Genomic DNA, 15,422 nt, shown 5'->3' with positions numbered 1-15,422 from the left:
TGGGACAAATGGTGACGTGCCAGCTGGGTGCACGGGTGCCTTTTCATGCCCTGAGGTGCCTCGGGAGGGGCAGGATGGGCTAAAGCTTCCCTCCTCCTCCTCCTCCTCCTCCTCCTCTCTGGGCTGGATTTGGGTGCGCGGTCCTGGGGGCAGCGGTAGAGGCCGGGGGGGACACTGCTCAGCACACTCAGGGGGGTCCCTGTGGGAAGGACGCTATGGAGTCCCAGCGGCTTGTGGCTGCAGCTTTATTTAAAAAACTCATTATTCCAGTACGGCCTTTTTCCAGAGCGTTCTGTCGCTCGGAGGCTCAGCAGAGCCAGCAGCACAGCGACCGCAGGCTCCATCTTGATGTCAGACTCTGCTCTGTGGTCAGGCTGGAGACGGTCTCGGCTGCCAGGGCCCTGACGGAGAGTTCCGAGTCTTTCCTCAAGGGCAGGAGCGCTGCGAGAGAAGGGAGCAGAGCAGCCGTGAGCCCCCAGTGCCCGCAGGGACCCCCAGGGCCCCCCCAGCCCATGCCAGCCCCAGCCATCTCCTTCCCTGCCAGGAGGAGCCGGTGAGACACCCGGAGCGGCTGAAGCTGCTGCTCAGGAGTGACCCGTGTGCCCCCGACACACAGAGGGGCTCAGGACTGGGCCAGGCCACAGAGTCATTTTTTTGTTTGCTGTTCGAGCTGGTCTAGAGTTGTGTGTGGCCTCAGCGAGCCCGTGTATTGATCTGAGCATCCCAGCGTGGAGTCTGGACATCATCAGCCTCCTGGCAAGGGGCAGGACAGAGACGGCTGTCCTTCCCCCACAGATTCCCTTCCTTTTTGGTGAGGAAACAAAATTCCTCCAATTTCAAGACCTTACTAAAGAGATATGCTAACCTATGTGTTAAGACACAAACAACTTTCTGAAACTGCTCGTCTGCCCCTGGAGCATTTTCCTGCCCAGGCTGTCCCCTACTCACTGTTGCAGATCTGCCACACCCTCTCCTGGCTGAGGGTACTCCGGCGCCGCACAGCAAGCCCTGGGGCACAGAACTAATGTCAGAGCTCTGCTCCCCCTGGGCAGGGCTGTCCCCCGGCAAGGACAGCACCCGAGGGCTCTGGGACCCATCAAGGCCCCCAGCGAGCCCACCAGTGGGGACTGGGGCTGGGTGGCCCGAAATGGGTCCGGGGACTCACCGATGAACCTGACGGCCGCCTCCCGCACGGTGGCCTGAGGGTTCTCCACGTAGGGCAGGCTCTGGCGCAGATACTCGTCCACGCTGTTCCTCTTGTGCGTTATCTGAGGGAGCACAAGGGCACGGGGCTGGTACGGACCCTCCGCAGCCGTCCGGACCAGTCCCTCCCGCCAGCACCCCCGCTCCCTCCCAGTGAGTCCCGTCTCCCAGCCGGGAGCCCCGTGGGGCTGGGGGCCAGAGAGAGCCGCAGGCAGAGGGGGCTGGGGGTGCCGAGACCCCTCCGTCCCGCTGCCAGGGCCCAGCTGGGCCGGGCTCTCCTGGAGAAGAGCCCCTGGGGGCTGCGTGCTGGAGGGCAGGGAAGGAGGCTGCAGCTGGAGCAGCGGGGCTGGGGCAGGGCGGCGATGCAGAGCGGCACAGCCCCCCCAGGCACGGCTGCAGCCCCCGTCCAGCCCGGCCCGGGGGTTTGGGGGGTGTCCTCACCAAGCAGTCTCCGATCAGGTGCGTCTGCCCCGTCTCGGCCGCGGAGCTGAGCCTCCTCCAGCCCAGGAAGTCTCCACAGGCGCTGAGGGTGTCCCAGGAAGCCTGCGGAGAAGGAGAGGCTGGGAGATGGCACCAGAGCCCAGGGAAGGAGAGCTGGCATCCTCCTGCTCTGAGCCTGGCTTTGAGCTGGGGGCACGGGGTGATCCCGGGATTGGCTCCCCTTCATTGCTGGGGCCATCCCGCGCTCTGGGAGCCGGCCCCGACTGAGCAGGGAACTGTCTGTGCCAGGTTCTCTGGCCCTGCTCGTGCTGGGGCTGCAGGGACCCTTCCTGTGGGCCGGGGCGACGCCACCTCCCCCTCCAGCTCTGCAGCACGGGGACCAGTGCAGCGGGACCCCGCGGTGACACACGTTCCCATTGTCCCTCAGGCCCAGGCCACCCCCGTGGTGTCAGCACGCCCCTCCCCGCGACACCACTCGCTGTCACTGCACCTTGGCCACGCTCTCGACCTGGTCGCTGGTATGGAAGTACAGTGGGATCAGGTTACTCTGCACTGTCTTCACCATTTTTTTCTTGTTTCTCCCCACTGCAGTCTTCATGATATCTCTGAAGAGGCTGATGGAGAGCTCCCGCACCCGGCTGCACTCCTGGCAGGGAGGAGGACAGAGGCAGCTCAGCACCAGCTGCTCCTCGCCCACGGGGAGCAGGGGCGTTAGCGTGGCCGGCGGAGAGGAGCTGCTCCGGGGTCGGATCCTGAACCAGGAGCCGTCGGCCAGTCCCGCAGCTGCGGCTCAACGACCCCGGAGCCCTGAAAGGCCGCGGAAGAGGAGCGGGGAGGGGAAGAGCCCCCAAAGGCTACGCAAGAGGAGTAAGGGGGGAGCCCTGCCCAAATGCTTCCCGCATGGCCGCGCTCAAAGGCAGCCACGTTGCAGCCATCGCCTCGGCTCAGGCTCCCATGGCAGCCTTACGTCATCGAAGAGGGGCAGGAGCTTCTCCACCAGCTTCGGGGAGATGAGGTCGGCCTCCTCCCTCTTCATGTGACCCATCACATTGATGAACAGCACCAGAGCCTTGCTCTTGACATCGGCGTTGGCGTCCGTCAGGGTCTCCAGTATGTCTGGCAGCAGCACTGACATTTTTCTGGCCTGTACGAAACACACCGTTGCCTGTTTGTGAAGCGGTGAAAGACGCCCCCCACCGCCCCAGCCCCCGGCTGCCGATGTGGCTCCCCTTGCCGACCCCCCACTCACCGTTCCAGGTGTTTTCGAGAGCATGACGAGGCCCGTGAGCACCAGCGAGAGCATCACCGGGCTGGGACGCCTCAGGTACCTCTGGGTTTCATAGAGGGCAGCAAAATCCGCCTCATGAATGTCAGTGCAGAGCAGGAGCTAAAATGGAGACAGTGGTGAGACCAGCAGAGCTGCAGGGCTCCCTCGCCCCCCACCAGCACGCTCCATGGCAAGGGTCTCCTCTCCCCCTGCGGCCACCTCAGAGTCCCCACGTCTCTGACCCAGGACCAGCAACCGCCTTGACTCTGGTTTCTGCCCCTTCCCGGGGTCTCCAGGCTGCGGAGCTGGGCAGGGGGATGCAGGCAGGGGGGAGGGCAGAGGCTGCCTGTGCCGGGACAGGCTTGGTGGGGCCAAACCAGCGTGGGGTGGGCCCGAGCGTGTGGCACAGGGGTCTGGCTGGTGCTGAGCAGGGGAAGGAGGAGGAGGTGGAGGAGGAGGAAGGCAGAGCGCTGGGGCTGGGCGTGGGTCACTCACAATCATGGGGTAGATGCAGGCGTCCTCCGTGGCAGAGCTGAACACCCTGCGCAGCCGCCGGTCCTGCAGCACGTCGACCAGCTGCAACAAGACGCTCCACAAAGCCCAGCGCACGGAGATCAGCACCTCCCACATGGCCATGGCCGCCCTGCGGAGCCAGAGCCAACTCGCTCAGCAGAGCTGCCTCGGCTCCTCCGGAGCCCGGCCCTGCCCACCCCCTCATTTCGGGGTGCCCGCGGAGGCAGAGGGGGGTGAGGTTCTGTTCCCATGGGGCAGGGGCTCTGCTTGGGCCGGCTCTGGCTGCAGGGGGAAGCGTGGTGGGATGGAGAGCCCTGCCCCTCGGGGATAGATATCCTGCAGTTTTCCGTGGGTCTGGCAGCCGGAGAGTCTCTGGGCCACTCTCCCCCTGGGGAACGAGCCCTCAAGGCTCTCGGGGCCGGTACCTGTCACACGTTGGAGAGATCCTCAAGAGGCTCCTGACCGTCTCCCTGGGGCTCCAGTCTGTCAACACCAGCAGCAGTGAGTCCAGGCTCTTGCGGGCTGGCTCCGTGCGGACGTGCTCCACATATTTGTGGATGTATCTCATGATTTCTAGCACCTGGAGGGGACATGGGTAAGGATGGTGCTGCCGTTCCCACCCCTCCCTGCTGCCTTGAAATGGTTTGGGGTGCCTGAGAGAGCCGGGTTAGGGCAGGAGGGAAAAACAAGGCTTGACACCTCTTGACACAGGAGGACGGTCCAGCCACGGGGCACTTACATCCGCCAGCCAGGACGCGGGGTCCCTCACGGCCATGTACACGACATCTATGCCCTTCTGCCTGTCCTGGACATCGTCTGACGTCAAGGCCTCGATGGCCACGAGGAGAATGTCCGTCCTCTGAGAAGGCCGGAGGTATTTGCCAAACACCTACGGGAAGAGGGATGGGGGGAAGACGTGTCACTCTGAGCACGCCGACGGTGCTGCACGGCTGATCAGCTCAACCGTCCCTGGGTCCCTTTGCTCGCACAAGCTGATGCCACGGACAAGGGTCCCTGCGAGGGGGGAGCTCATTACCTTTGTCATGTCGCTGCTGTCAAGCCAAGAAAGCAACGAGGTGCTCTCAGAATCGCACCCTGGTTGGAGCTCTGTGAGCTCTGGCTCCTCCTCCGGCAGTGTCTCGCCTACAGGGAAACAGGGAAGAGTCGGTAGGACACGCCACCCTCGCCAACGAGCCTCCCGGGCGGCGAAGAGCTTTAAATGGCCCCACGCCGAGGGAACGGGGTCCCGGCATCGAGCCCGCCCCGGGGAGCCGTCTACTCACCCATCTGCAGGGGCTGGACCATGGACACCTCGTGGGGCTCTGGAGGAGAGCTGCTCTCCTGGGGAGCCTCCACCTCCTCCCAAACCACCCTGGGGCTGCTGGGGGGTCTCTCTGCCATCTTCAAAAATGGAGGGAAGTGGTTGAGGGACCGGGGGGGGTTCAGCTTAAACGCCGGGGGCGGTGGGGAAAGACAGGCTGTGCTCAGGCGTCTCCTCGCTGCGCTCCTGCCCTGTCCCTTCCCCGACTTGTCAGACCCTGCGGGGCTGCGCTGCTCAGATACGGTGCCGGGGGTGACACGGAGCGATGTCACAAAGGGGTCACATTGTGACGCGTCACCCAGGCCGGGCGGGGCAGGGGTTCCCCTGCAGGGGATGGGGACCATGGGCCATGGCTGCTCTCGAGGTGCCCCCAGGCCCCCACCATGTCCCCTCAGCGCCTTCCTGTACCCCCCGGCTGGTCCCAGAGGGTTCACACACCCCGGCACAGCCCCCGGGCCTTCTGCTTTGGTCGCGACAGAAACACTCCAGCCTGCCCCGACTCTCCCTGGCGGTCACCTGAGGCGTTTGCTCGCCCCTGTCCCGTTCTCTCCCGCACTCGCAGAGTAGCTTTAATCTGCTACAAGAGTGTCCTGGGTTCAGCTGGGATAGAGTTCATTTTCTCCAGCTGGGAGGGGCACAGCCGGAGTGCCAGGCCCAGAGTGGCCATTGGAGTGTTCCCCATCCCGTGACGTTATGCTCAGGATACAAAGCAGGTGCGCTCTCTCCTGCTTCCAGTTTTCTGACGGCGGGAGGATCTCCGTTCTGTCGGGGTCGCTGGCCGGGAGCGGGCTGGGTATCGGTCGGTGGGTGCTGAGCAATCGCCTTGTGCATCACCCATCTGTACTTTCTATTATTGTGTTTTATTACAATCCCTAAACTGGTGGGTTTTAATCTCAACCTACGATCTTTCCTTGTGTCCCTCCACTCTCTTCCCCCGTTCCCCCGACGGGGGGAGGGTGACCGAGCGCTGCGTGGTGTTTGGCTCCGACCGAGTTCAAACCACCAGAGTCCTTTTTGGGGCCCAGCGAGGGGCTCGAAGGGTCGAGATAACGGCAGATGGGGTCAGGGTGTCATAACCATTGGTTAAAGCATTCATTACATTGGCTTATCAATTGCTGGGCATAATGTCCATCACTTGGCGCCTTAAAATTTCATCACCTCATTTGCTGTCTATCGTCCCCCTGCTGCTGCTCACCGCCCGTGGGAGCTGGGTTAAGATTTTTGTTCTGCTGAGCTGCGTAACATTGATCGGAGGCGCGATGAAGTTGTCAGTCCTGAGGCTACTTACAACTGTGTTTGAGAACTCGGGGAATTTTGAATATCCAACTAACGTGGTCATCTTACTGCTGAGAGCCAGTGTGTTCCCACGTGTGGTTCAGGCTTTGTTCAGGGTTAAGCAGCTATTGAAGAGCATCACCCGGAGATCTACCCCAAGGCTGGAGAATTATTTGTGGCTGGGGGTGTGTCAAAATCCTATTAAAAACCCCCCAGGGGTTGAGAAGCTTCTGGAGAGCGCTGCGGGTTCGCTTTGTCCGAGCTGTTCCTGTTAGTGGAGAGTGAGAGAGACCTGGGCACGAGGCCCTCGGTGACCTTCCCTTGCAGGGGCTGTCACAGGGAGACTCTGTGGTTCAGAGCTCCGGGGCCTCCCTGGCAACTGTTTTAAGCCTTTCTGTGTCTCAGGGCTTTGAGATGAGGTCAAACAGGAGCTCAGCTGTGGGGCTGCCCGATGAGTTTCCTGCTCAAAGCCTGCAATTAATTTCTTTGTCGTGACTTCGCAGGGCTTTGTGTGCGGGGCAGTGCCGGCGCTGCTCAGGTGTTCTTTACCCATGAAGCGAAACAAACTTAGAAAGAGAGTTTTTGAACTCCCGGTGACCTTTGCAAGTGTCACTTCTTTTTGCCAAGGGAATCCCACTGAGGACAGAGGATTATGCCCCACGCTGTCCCCCTGCCCCCCAGGCGCTCACCTTCGGCCCCAGCCCGGTGCCCACGGCCACGTCCCCTGGCACCACCACTGTCCCCAACGTCCAGCCCGTGGCCAAACTGGTGTTGGTGGCACCTGCGATCCCCAGTGTCACTGTCAGCGGCAGCGTCCAGCAGGACAGCGTGGTGTCCCTGCCCCAGCAGTGACACCCCCATGGGTGCCCCCACCCCAGGACCCCAACTGTCCCCCTCAGCCCCCACCTCCCCCACCATCCCTCCCCAGTCGGAGCGTGGGACAGTCCACAAGCACCCCCGTCCTCTGCTGGGAAAGCCAGCAGGACCTCTGGGTGGGGGCACAGTGCCCCCGGTCTGCCCAGTGACCCTACTGGGACCCTGGTGCTGGGGACAGGGGGTGGCCTGGGGCTTCCCCCAATGTCCCTGTATCACCCCCGGGTATCCTGGGACCTCTCTATGGAGACAGGGGGTGTCCTGGGGGTTCTCTGCTGTCCCTCTGTGCCCCGCATTGTTCCCAAGTACCCAGGACCTCTCTGTGGGGATGGGGGTTTGCTTGAGGGTCCCCCAGTGTCCCTCCCAGTGTCTCCCAGTCTCCTGGCACCCCTCTATGGGTCAGGGGGTGTCCTGGGTGTCTCCAGTGTCCTCAAGTGCGTGGGGGGTGCAGCGTCACCATGTGACTTGGAGGTCCCCACGTGTTCCTTGGACCCCTGTATGGGGATGGGGGGTGGCCTGGGGGTGCCCCACTGTCCCCGTGGCCCCTCCCAGTGTCCCGTGATGCCTCTATGGTGAACAAAGAGGGTGGCTTGGGGGTGCCCAGAGTGTCCGTGGATGTCCCCCACTTTCCCCATTTCCCTTTCCCAATACTTCCCAGTGCCCCCCAGTGAGCTTGGTAGGACCCCTTGGGGTGGGGGATACCGGGGTGTGACCTGGGTGCCCCTCGATGTCCACCAAGGGCCCTGGGTCCCCCTTCCTGGGCTGCCCCCCCCGGGGACCCCCTGTTAATACCTGCACCCGCACGCTGTTAATAACCCAATGAACTCCCAGTGCCCCGCAGCCGCCCAGTGCCCCGCAGTGCAGCCCTGTCCCTCCGCGTCCTGGGGTTCTTGCACCCGCGCCGGGGCTCTGCACTTGTGCAAACGGGGCTTTGCACAAGTCCGGGGCATTGCCCCCGCATTTGCCCCAGCCCCAGACATGGCACGTGGGTTTGTACAAGCCTGAGCTTCGCACAGGCCTTTGCACAAGCGCTGAACTTTGCACAGGCGTTTGTACAAGTCCCAAACGTTGCACGAGCCTTTCCCCAGGCCAAAGCTCGCACAAGCCCCTGAGAAGGGGAGGGCTTGGCTTTCTGGGCCTTCGCAGCTCCCAGCATTTTTGTCACTATTCCTTATCCTCATCTTCCTTCTCCACCCCATCCTCCTCCATCTTCCCCTAAAAGCTCGCACAAGCCTTTACACAAGCCCCAACCTTTGCACACCCACTGGCACAAGCCCCACCATTATCCGACCCTTTGCCCCCTCCCTGCCCAGGGGAGGGCAGGGCTCGGGGTGGGACCAGCTCCACTAAAACCAGCAGCTGCCAGTTCCCGGCCCCTCTCCCTCCAGCTCCCACTGACCCCCCCAGTGCCAGTGCCCCCCCGCCGTGCCCCTTCACTTCACCCCGCTCCGGCTCCCCCTTCGCCGCCGGCTCCAGCCCGCGGGTCTGCTCCTGCCTCGCCCTCAGGGAGTAGCTGGGGGCTTGGGGATTTGGCAATTTGGGGAGGGGGGAGTGTGGTCGGGGCGTGGGAAGGGAGCCGGGGAGGAGGGGCCGTGCAGACCCCCGGGAGAAGAGGGAGGAGGGAAGGAGGCTCTAAAGGTCTCAAGTGTAACCCCTGCGAAGGGGAATCCAACCCCAAACTTCATCTGTTTGTTGCAGAGCGGAGCTGGAGCCAAGGGCTGACATCCCCCAACCCAGTGCTGCCCAGACGCTCACGGCCACGGGGTTTCTTGACACAACCTCACTTCTGGCAATTTATCTATTTATTCACAATAATATAATATTTCTCTGGGGTATTTAGGGACCCCCTCACGCGCCTCCGAACTGGAGGAGCATCCCGGCGGAGCGGGGCAGAGGCTGCGCGGGCAGCGGGGACCCGGCTGCCGTTCAGCTGCTCCCGGGGCAGAGGCGGCGGCGCAGCACGTTCCCCGTCAGGAGCTCCCGGGGGTGCAGCAGCGCGTCGCCGGCAGATCCCCCGCGGTGCCCAGCGCTGGCGGACGCTGTGCCCGAGGGGTGGGCTCGGGGGCGCGAGCAGCGGGCGCTTGCGGATCTTCGTCTGGGGGCACTCGTAGGCGCTGCCCCGGCCCGAGGCTGGACGCGGCCCCGTCAGGAAGGAGTTCTTGGGCCGGGCTTGCTTGGCAGGCGCAGCGGAGCTCCCCGCCTTCTCCAGAGTCTTGTCTGCACGCAGAGTGGCACCGGGCTCTGCTCTGCCCTCGCAGTCTTCCTCCCGCTCTCTCCGCTCCTCGGCGTCGCTGGCGCTTCCCCGCTGGCTGCCGCTGTCGCCGTCAGCGCTGCTCTGCCTGCGCAGCCGGCGGAGCCCCAAGAGCAGGAGCAGGGCTTCGGCGGGGGCCCAGAGCCACCAGTGCCAGCCAGCAGCGAGGAGCACGCCTTCCGCAGCGAAGCTGCACCGCTCCTGCCTCCTCTGCGCCATCTTTGTCAGCAGGCTGGTCACCTCCTGCCTCAGCTGCTCCTGACGCTGCCGCAGGAGCTCTTGCATGTCCGCATCCTCCCGGTCACCCTCCCTCAGAGAGTATCGCGCGACGCTCAGCAGGGTCAGGATGCAGATGATGCCCACAGCCATGGTCTGCAGGAGGAGGAGGAGGGAGAGAAGGGGCTCAGTGGGGCTGGCTGGGAGGGAGATGGCGGCTGGGGCAGCAGGGGAGAACGTGCCGGGGCTGGGGCCGGCTGGGAGAGGGGCCGAGGGAGCTGGGAGGCACTAAGGGGGAGGGCGGTGAGCGCTGCAGGGACGGGGACGTCTCCCCGCAGCCCCCAGGCACTGGCCGTGGCTGGCAGCCCCCGCAGCCCTGCGCCCAGCCCCGAGGGCGGCACCTGCCCTGCCCCAGGCACTCCCCGCAGCGGCTGCGCCCTCGCCCCCGCTGGAGAAACCCCCCTCGGGGCCAGAGCTTCTGCCCCGGCCTTCGGCCGGCCCAGCCTTCCCCCCGCCGCCCTCACTCACCGCTGGCCTGAGCCAGACTGCAGCGGGTGCTGCCGCCTGGCACCCCGGTGACACCCTCGGGGACTTCTCCTCTGTGACGTCACAGGCGCCAGAGCCCCACGGGGACACCCGCCGCTTGGGCCACGGCCACTGCCCCTGGCTCTGCAGCCCCTGCAGCGGGCACAGCACAACCCCCCTGGCAGGACAGAGCTCCCGGGTCACTCAACCTCCCCAGGCAGCAGCTCACCTTGAAAATCTCTTGTTCCAAGTTCTCCTTCCCAGACATCGTCTCCAGGCAGTCGCAGTAGAACTCCATTTGTACTGTCTTGCCTTCAGTGAGGAGCACCCCAGTGTCCCTCAGGACATCTCCCCCTTCCCCAGGCAGTAAGACAGGAGGGACATGGTGCCCTGGATGCAGCCCTCCGCTTGCTGCCGGGACACCGAGGCGGCTGCGGCCACCTTGGAGTATTGAGGGGCTCCAGCTCCTTGTTGCCTGAAAAAAAACACGAGAGGGACGGAGACGTTCAGCCAGTGGCCCTTCCACGGGCGCTTCCCTAGGCGAAACAATCGTTGCCTCGCCCAGAAAGACAAAACCCCCAAATTTTTGGCTCTGCTCCGTAGAGGGGGAGTCGCTTCCGAGGAGTTCTCAGCCCCAGGGAAGGGACACGATGACCGCGGAGCCAACTGGGGCTTAATCCGCCCTCTTACCGGGTAGGTAGGCCTTGCTGTCCGTCAGGCTGCGGAACATGACGGGGTTTCTGGCCAGGCGAAAGACGGGCCTCTGGATAGTCACGGCCTCCTCTGCAACCTGGATCTGCCTGGAGACAGCGTCGAAGCAGCCGAGGAGGGCGGGAATTCGGACACCCTGGAACAGAAGAGAAGGAAGGACTGAAGGGTGAGGACGGGAGAGGGAAGAGCTGGAGCTGGCCCTGAGCAGGGATGGTGCTTTGGGATGGATCCTGCCCGCTCCCGCTTGGGGAGGAGACGCTGAGTCCTCCCCCTCTGAAGAAGTTCTTAGCCTGCTTCTTGTATAGTCCCGACCCAAGGCTGGCTTAAAACCCAGCCAAGCTAATCCTATGGAGGCAGTTTTAACAAAGGAGGGGGAATTGACTAAACACAGGGGGTTTGCTACATTAAGACAACTCAGGACATAGAAACTGCTCACTCTACCTAAGCTTTTCATTAGAACATCTTGAAGTCTTTCCCAGATTTGGGTGAGATTACATTGTGTGGAAGAAAGATGAAGATGACCGCCCTGAAACTGAAGCAAGGATTGGAACCAGAAGAGAAGAATTTCTGAGACAGGGGATGGCAGTGAACTTCAATCACAGAATCACAGGGTCATCTCATTTGGAAAAGCCCTTGAAGCTCCTCCAGCCCTGTAAGGGGGAGGCGCTCAGATGATCTTGCGATGTACGGGAAAAACAGAGGCACATGAAAAGATCTCGTGATGCACGGAAAGAACAGGGAACTAAAGATCTCGCGATGTACAGAAAGGGGTATATAAAGCAATTGCGCAGTTAATAAACCGAACAGATAGCATCCACCATATTGGCGTTTGTGCTCTCTTTTCCCGTGGAGGTTAACCTCCTGCAAGGGTTAGCTGTGATCTGAGCACCACACCCCTGTGGCTAAGCAGATGGAAAAAAACAGCTAATGCCTTACCACTACGCAGCCCAACCATGAACCTCACCCTGACCGTTCCCAACGCCACCAGATCCCTCAGCGCTGGGTCAACCCGACTCTTCAAGCCCTCCAGGGATCCCGGGGACTCCCCCCCTGCCCTGGGCAGCCCATTCCAACGCCCAACAGCCCCTTCTGCAAAGAAATCCTTCCTCAGAGCCAGCCTGACCCTGCCCTGGGCAGCTTGAGGCCATTCCCTCTGGGCCTGGCGCTGGGTCCTTGACTCAAGAAGCTTAAACCCAGCACTCTGCTCCCTCCTGGCAGGGAGTTGCAGAGGGCCAGGAGGTCTCCCCTCAGCCTCCTCTTCTCCAGACTGAACCCCCCCAGTTCCCCCAGCCGCTCTCCAGCAGAACTGTGCTCCAGACCCTGCACCAGCTCCGCTGCCCTTCTCTGGACACCCTCGAGTCATTCAAGGGCCTTTTTGGGGTGAGGGGCCCAAAACTGAACCCAGCAATCGAGGGGCGGCCTCACCAGGGCTCAGAGCCCTTCCCCGTCCCCGCTCCCTGCTGCACAGTTCATTTGCAGCCGCTCACCCAAACGCCCTCGCTCCACCACGGTCCCTGCACCCCCGCTCTGGACGCAGCGCCGGGCGGTACAAATCCTCTCGCCGTGCAAAGTCTGAATTGCTTAAGGCAGCGCTTCGTGGCGGTGAACCGCCACCTGGCGGTCCTGCGGGAAGAGCAACGCTGTGACACGCCCGACAAGTAGCGCCTGGAAAAAAACACCCCCCCGGCCCCCCTGAAAACCCCTCAACAAACCCCAACGCACCCCCCACCGCCTCACACCCCTCCCCAGGGCCCTGCCCCCATACCCCCCCCGCCCGCCCGAAGAATAACGACACGAACAGACCTTATTTCCTGCGGGGCCGGGCCAGCCAGCGCTCCACGCGCCTTCTCCTGCGCTCTCCAAAGGGTGTTTCCGCGCCGCACGGGCCGCGCCCGCAGGGCCCAGCACCGGCCCCTCCCGGCGCACGCAGCCTGCGCGGGTCAAGGAGGAAGAGCAAGGGTTGATTTCGGAGCGGGAGCGCGGCCGCACGGCCCTGCCCGGGGCTGGCGCCGGCCCCGGCTTCTCCTCAGAGCCGCGGCTTCCGGCGGGGTCCTGCCCTGCCCGGGGCGTCCCTCTGACCGCCGGCTGCCGCCCGCCCGCCCGCCCGCGGCACCGCCGCAGCGCGCCGGCGCGGGTCAGGCGCTGGGACGGGCACCTGTCGCGGGGTCCTTGCCGGAGCTCCCCCGGCCCCGCCCCGCCCCGGGACGCTCTTGCCGCCGGCGGCGGCGCGTGCAGGTACCGCGCGGCGCGGGAAGGGCCCGGCCGGGGCCGCCGGCGCCTGGGCCCGGGGAGGGGGGCGGGGGGGCTTCGGGCCCGGCCGCTCGTCCCGGCGGGGCGGGGGAGCCGGCAGCGGGGCTGAGCGGGCGGGCGGGTGCCGGGGGAAGAACCGGCGGGGGCTCCCGGGGGAGCCGGTGCCTCCTGCGCGGGCCCTGAGCTCGGGGCGTGCGGCCTCGGCCGCGGCGGGGGAGGCAACGCCGCCAGACCTGTCTCGGGCTCGGCTGGGCTGTTGAAGGCGGAGCAGCGAGGGGGATCTCCGTCCTGCGGGGCTGTCTGTCCGTTTGGGGTTTGCAGCCGCCCTCTCCCGGCGGTTTCCTTCGGCGGGTTCGCGTGCTCCTTAACGCGCCGTGAGCGGCCGCGGCTTTGCACGGCCCTGCCACAGTTTCTGGCAGCGCTGCCGGTCTCCTGCAGTGTTCTTGGGCGGGCACACGGCTGGCGGTGCGGGTGCTGCTGGTTTTGTTGCTGGTTGGGCGTGTGGGGGCTGTTTTTTTCAGGGGAGGGTGATAAGGAGCAGGCTTGAGCTGAGACTGGTTTTTGCTCGCACTCTGTACTGCCCTAGCGAGCCCCAGAAACGTGGCCTGACGTGCCACAAACGGTCTTTCCCGGGGAGAACCGAGGGATTTCTCGATGGCCGTGTGCTGCGTGGGACACCGGCCATAAGCCGGGTGGCAGGTGGCCACGGGGTTCCCAGGAAGGTTAATGATGAGAGCTCCCCGGTTTCTGGCAGTGAATCCCTTTGTTCTGCGGCTGATCCTCCGTGAGCCGAAGGGTAAGAGGGATATACGGGGCTAAACCTCAGGCTGCTGCAGAACAGTCCTAAAGGCCGTGTCCAGCCTGCAGAAAGCAGCTTGACTGCCCGGCGGCTTTGGTTGTTTTCTTTAACGGAAAACAGCAGTGCTCGGCCTGATCTTTTAGGGTCTTTTCCCAAACGTTTTCCTACTGTATTCTATTCTTTACTCCTTGCTGTTCTGTAAGGACACTGTGTGACTGGAACTTTGAGACAAAAGCCGCCTTAATGGCAGAGTCCAACCCACGTGAAGCTCAGAGGTGAGCTGTGCGCTTATTTTGCATCATCCGCGCAGGACTTGGTTCCTGCTTTGAGATCTCCCTGCCTTCACTCTGCTGAACTGCGCTTTGCGTTTCAGTAGCAGCTGCTGTCTGTAATTGTGTCTCTCTCGTTGCACAGGATTCCTGGCTGTATCAGACCGGCTGCCTGAAATAAACGTGGACTGGCAGGGTCGGTGGCTTTGTGACCATCAGGCGCCTTCTGGAGGAGGCGGTGGGGGAGCAGAGAAGGTATTAGGTGGCTGCTTTTGTTTGTTCAAAGCTCCACGGAGGTGATTTTTTCTGAAGTGGAAGAATTTGGGGAAAGTAACGTCGTGACTCTTGGGAAATACCGTGTCGAGTGCTCAGAGTGTTTTGGCCTTGGGTTTGGTTCTCTGTTCTGTCCCTACCACTTGTCCCCCAGTCTTGAGCTGCTCTTGGCTTGAGGCCTGACTTTAGGACAGTCTGGGTACTGAAGTAGGTCTGGCCGGTCCCTCGAAGCCTGTGAACTCGGGGTCTGAATTGTTTTTGCCCTTGGGAATTGTCTCTTCTCTAGTATTAGTCCAAACATTACTGTTTTACTGCGTGTTAGTCCCGGGCATAATGGTGTTTGACCTGGCAGCAGGAGGTGGTGTAACCTGGAACAGACTCCACTGACAAATGGATCACGGACCAACAGATTGTTTCTTTCCCGCCTCAGATGGAAACTAGTTGATCTGAAGCTCTTTGTCCTTACTCAGGAAAAGGGTTTGTGGTTTTTTAGGCTCTCTCGTTGAAGGTCTAGGCTGTTTCTTGCATTTTTCTTCCTTGAAGAAGGGGAGGGGGCGCCGAAGAGAAGGCTGCGTCCAGAGCTCTCTTTCCTCTCTTGCGGAAGGAACTCCAATGTTAAGCGTTGTTTCTCTGCACCGGTGTTACAACAGCACAGCCGGTCGTTTGCGGGATCACGGGTACAGTTTGCAGTGTCGTGTTGAAAGCAAAACCGAGTCGTGTTCTGCTCCTCTGTTTGCCAGTTCCCTGCCGTGTGGTGTTGGTGGGGGGCGCTGGCAGGTTACGCTGGATTGTGGGAGAGAACCCGCGGCTTTGCTGCGCCTTGGGGCGGGGAGACGGAGCTTTGCTGCCAGCCCAGGAGCAACTGCGGGTGGGATTGGGGTGGGACCAGCTCCATTAAAACCGGCAGCTGCCAGTTCCCCGCCCCTCTCCCTCCAGCTCCCACTGACCCCCCCAGTGCCAGTGCCCCCCCGCCGTGCCCCTTCACTTCACCCCGCTCCGGCTCCCCCTTCGCCGCCGGCTCCAGCCCGCGGGTCTGCTCCTGCCTCGCCCTCAGGGAGTAGCTGGGGGCTTGGGGATTTGGCAATTTGGGGAGGGGGGAGTGTGGTCTGGGCCGTGGGAAGGGAGCCGGGGAGGAGGGGCCGTGCAGACCCCCGGGAGAAGAAGGAGGAGGGAAGGAGGCTCTAAAGGTCTCAAGTGTAACCCCTGCGAAGGGGAATCCAACCCCAAACTTCATC

The 15,422-nt window shown here is 63.0% G+C and overlaps 2 protein-coding genes across 7 annotated transcripts; both read right to left on the bottom strand.

Annotated features, from left to right (window-relative positions):
* Positions 1 to 243: 243 nt before the first annotated feature.
* LOC141972822 (uncharacterized) lies at positions 244 to 8,429 on the bottom strand. Of its 2 annotated transcripts, XM_074930860.1 has the most exons (12): positions 4,708 to 8,429; positions 4,461 to 4,567; positions 4,164 to 4,313; positions 3,850 to 4,004; positions 3,407 to 3,554; positions 2,894 to 3,031; positions 2,612 to 2,788; positions 2,135 to 2,290; positions 1,645 to 1,746; positions 1,166 to 1,268; positions 949 to 1,008; positions 244 to 441 (listed from the first exon to the last, which is right to left on the bottom strand). In XM_074930860.1, exons 1-12 carry the CDS (start codon positions 5,087 to 5,089, stop codon positions 308 to 310), a joined length of 1,812 nt encoding a protein of 603 aa, XP_074786961.1. In that variant the 5' UTR covers positions 5,090 to 8,429; the 3' UTR covers positions 244 to 307. The 2 variants fall into 2 exon arrangements, with proteins under 2 accessions (XP_074786961.1, XP_074786960.1); XM_074930859.1 differs by having other exon boundaries at positions 2,612 to 3,031.
* Positions 8,430 to 8,475: 46 nt separating this feature from the next.
* Positions 8,476 to 12,647, bottom strand: LOC141972885 (uncharacterized). Of its 5 annotated transcripts, XM_074930932.1 has the most exons (5): positions 12,400 to 12,647; positions 12,084 to 12,219; positions 10,576 to 10,732; positions 10,115 to 10,360; positions 8,476 to 9,516 (listed from the first exon to the last, which is right to left on the bottom strand). In XM_074930932.1, exons 4-5 carry the CDS (start codon positions 10,181 to 10,183, stop codon positions 8,692 to 8,694), a joined length of 894 nt encoding a protein of 297 aa, XP_074787033.1. In that variant the 5' UTR covers positions 10,184 to 10,360; positions 10,576 to 10,732; positions 12,084 to 12,219; positions 12,400 to 12,647; the 3' UTR covers positions 8,476 to 8,691. The 5 variants fall into 5 exon arrangements, with proteins under 5 accessions (XP_074787033.1, XP_074787031.1, XP_074787030.1 ...); XM_074930930.1 differs by having other exon boundaries at positions 10,115 to 11,246; XM_074930929.1 differs by having other exon boundaries at positions 10,115 to 10,732.
* Positions 12,648 to 15,422: the final 2,775 nt, after the last annotated feature.

The sequence above is a fragment of the Athene noctua genome, chromosome 36, assembly GCF_965140245.1.
Source record: "Athene noctua chromosome 36, bAthNoc1.hap1.1, whole genome shotgun sequence".
Lineage (NCBI taxonomy): Eukaryota > Metazoa > Chordata > Aves > Strigiformes > Strigidae > Athene > Athene noctua.
Note: the sequence above shows the minus strand (reverse complement) of the source record. Positions and strands in the feature narration are given on the sequence as shown.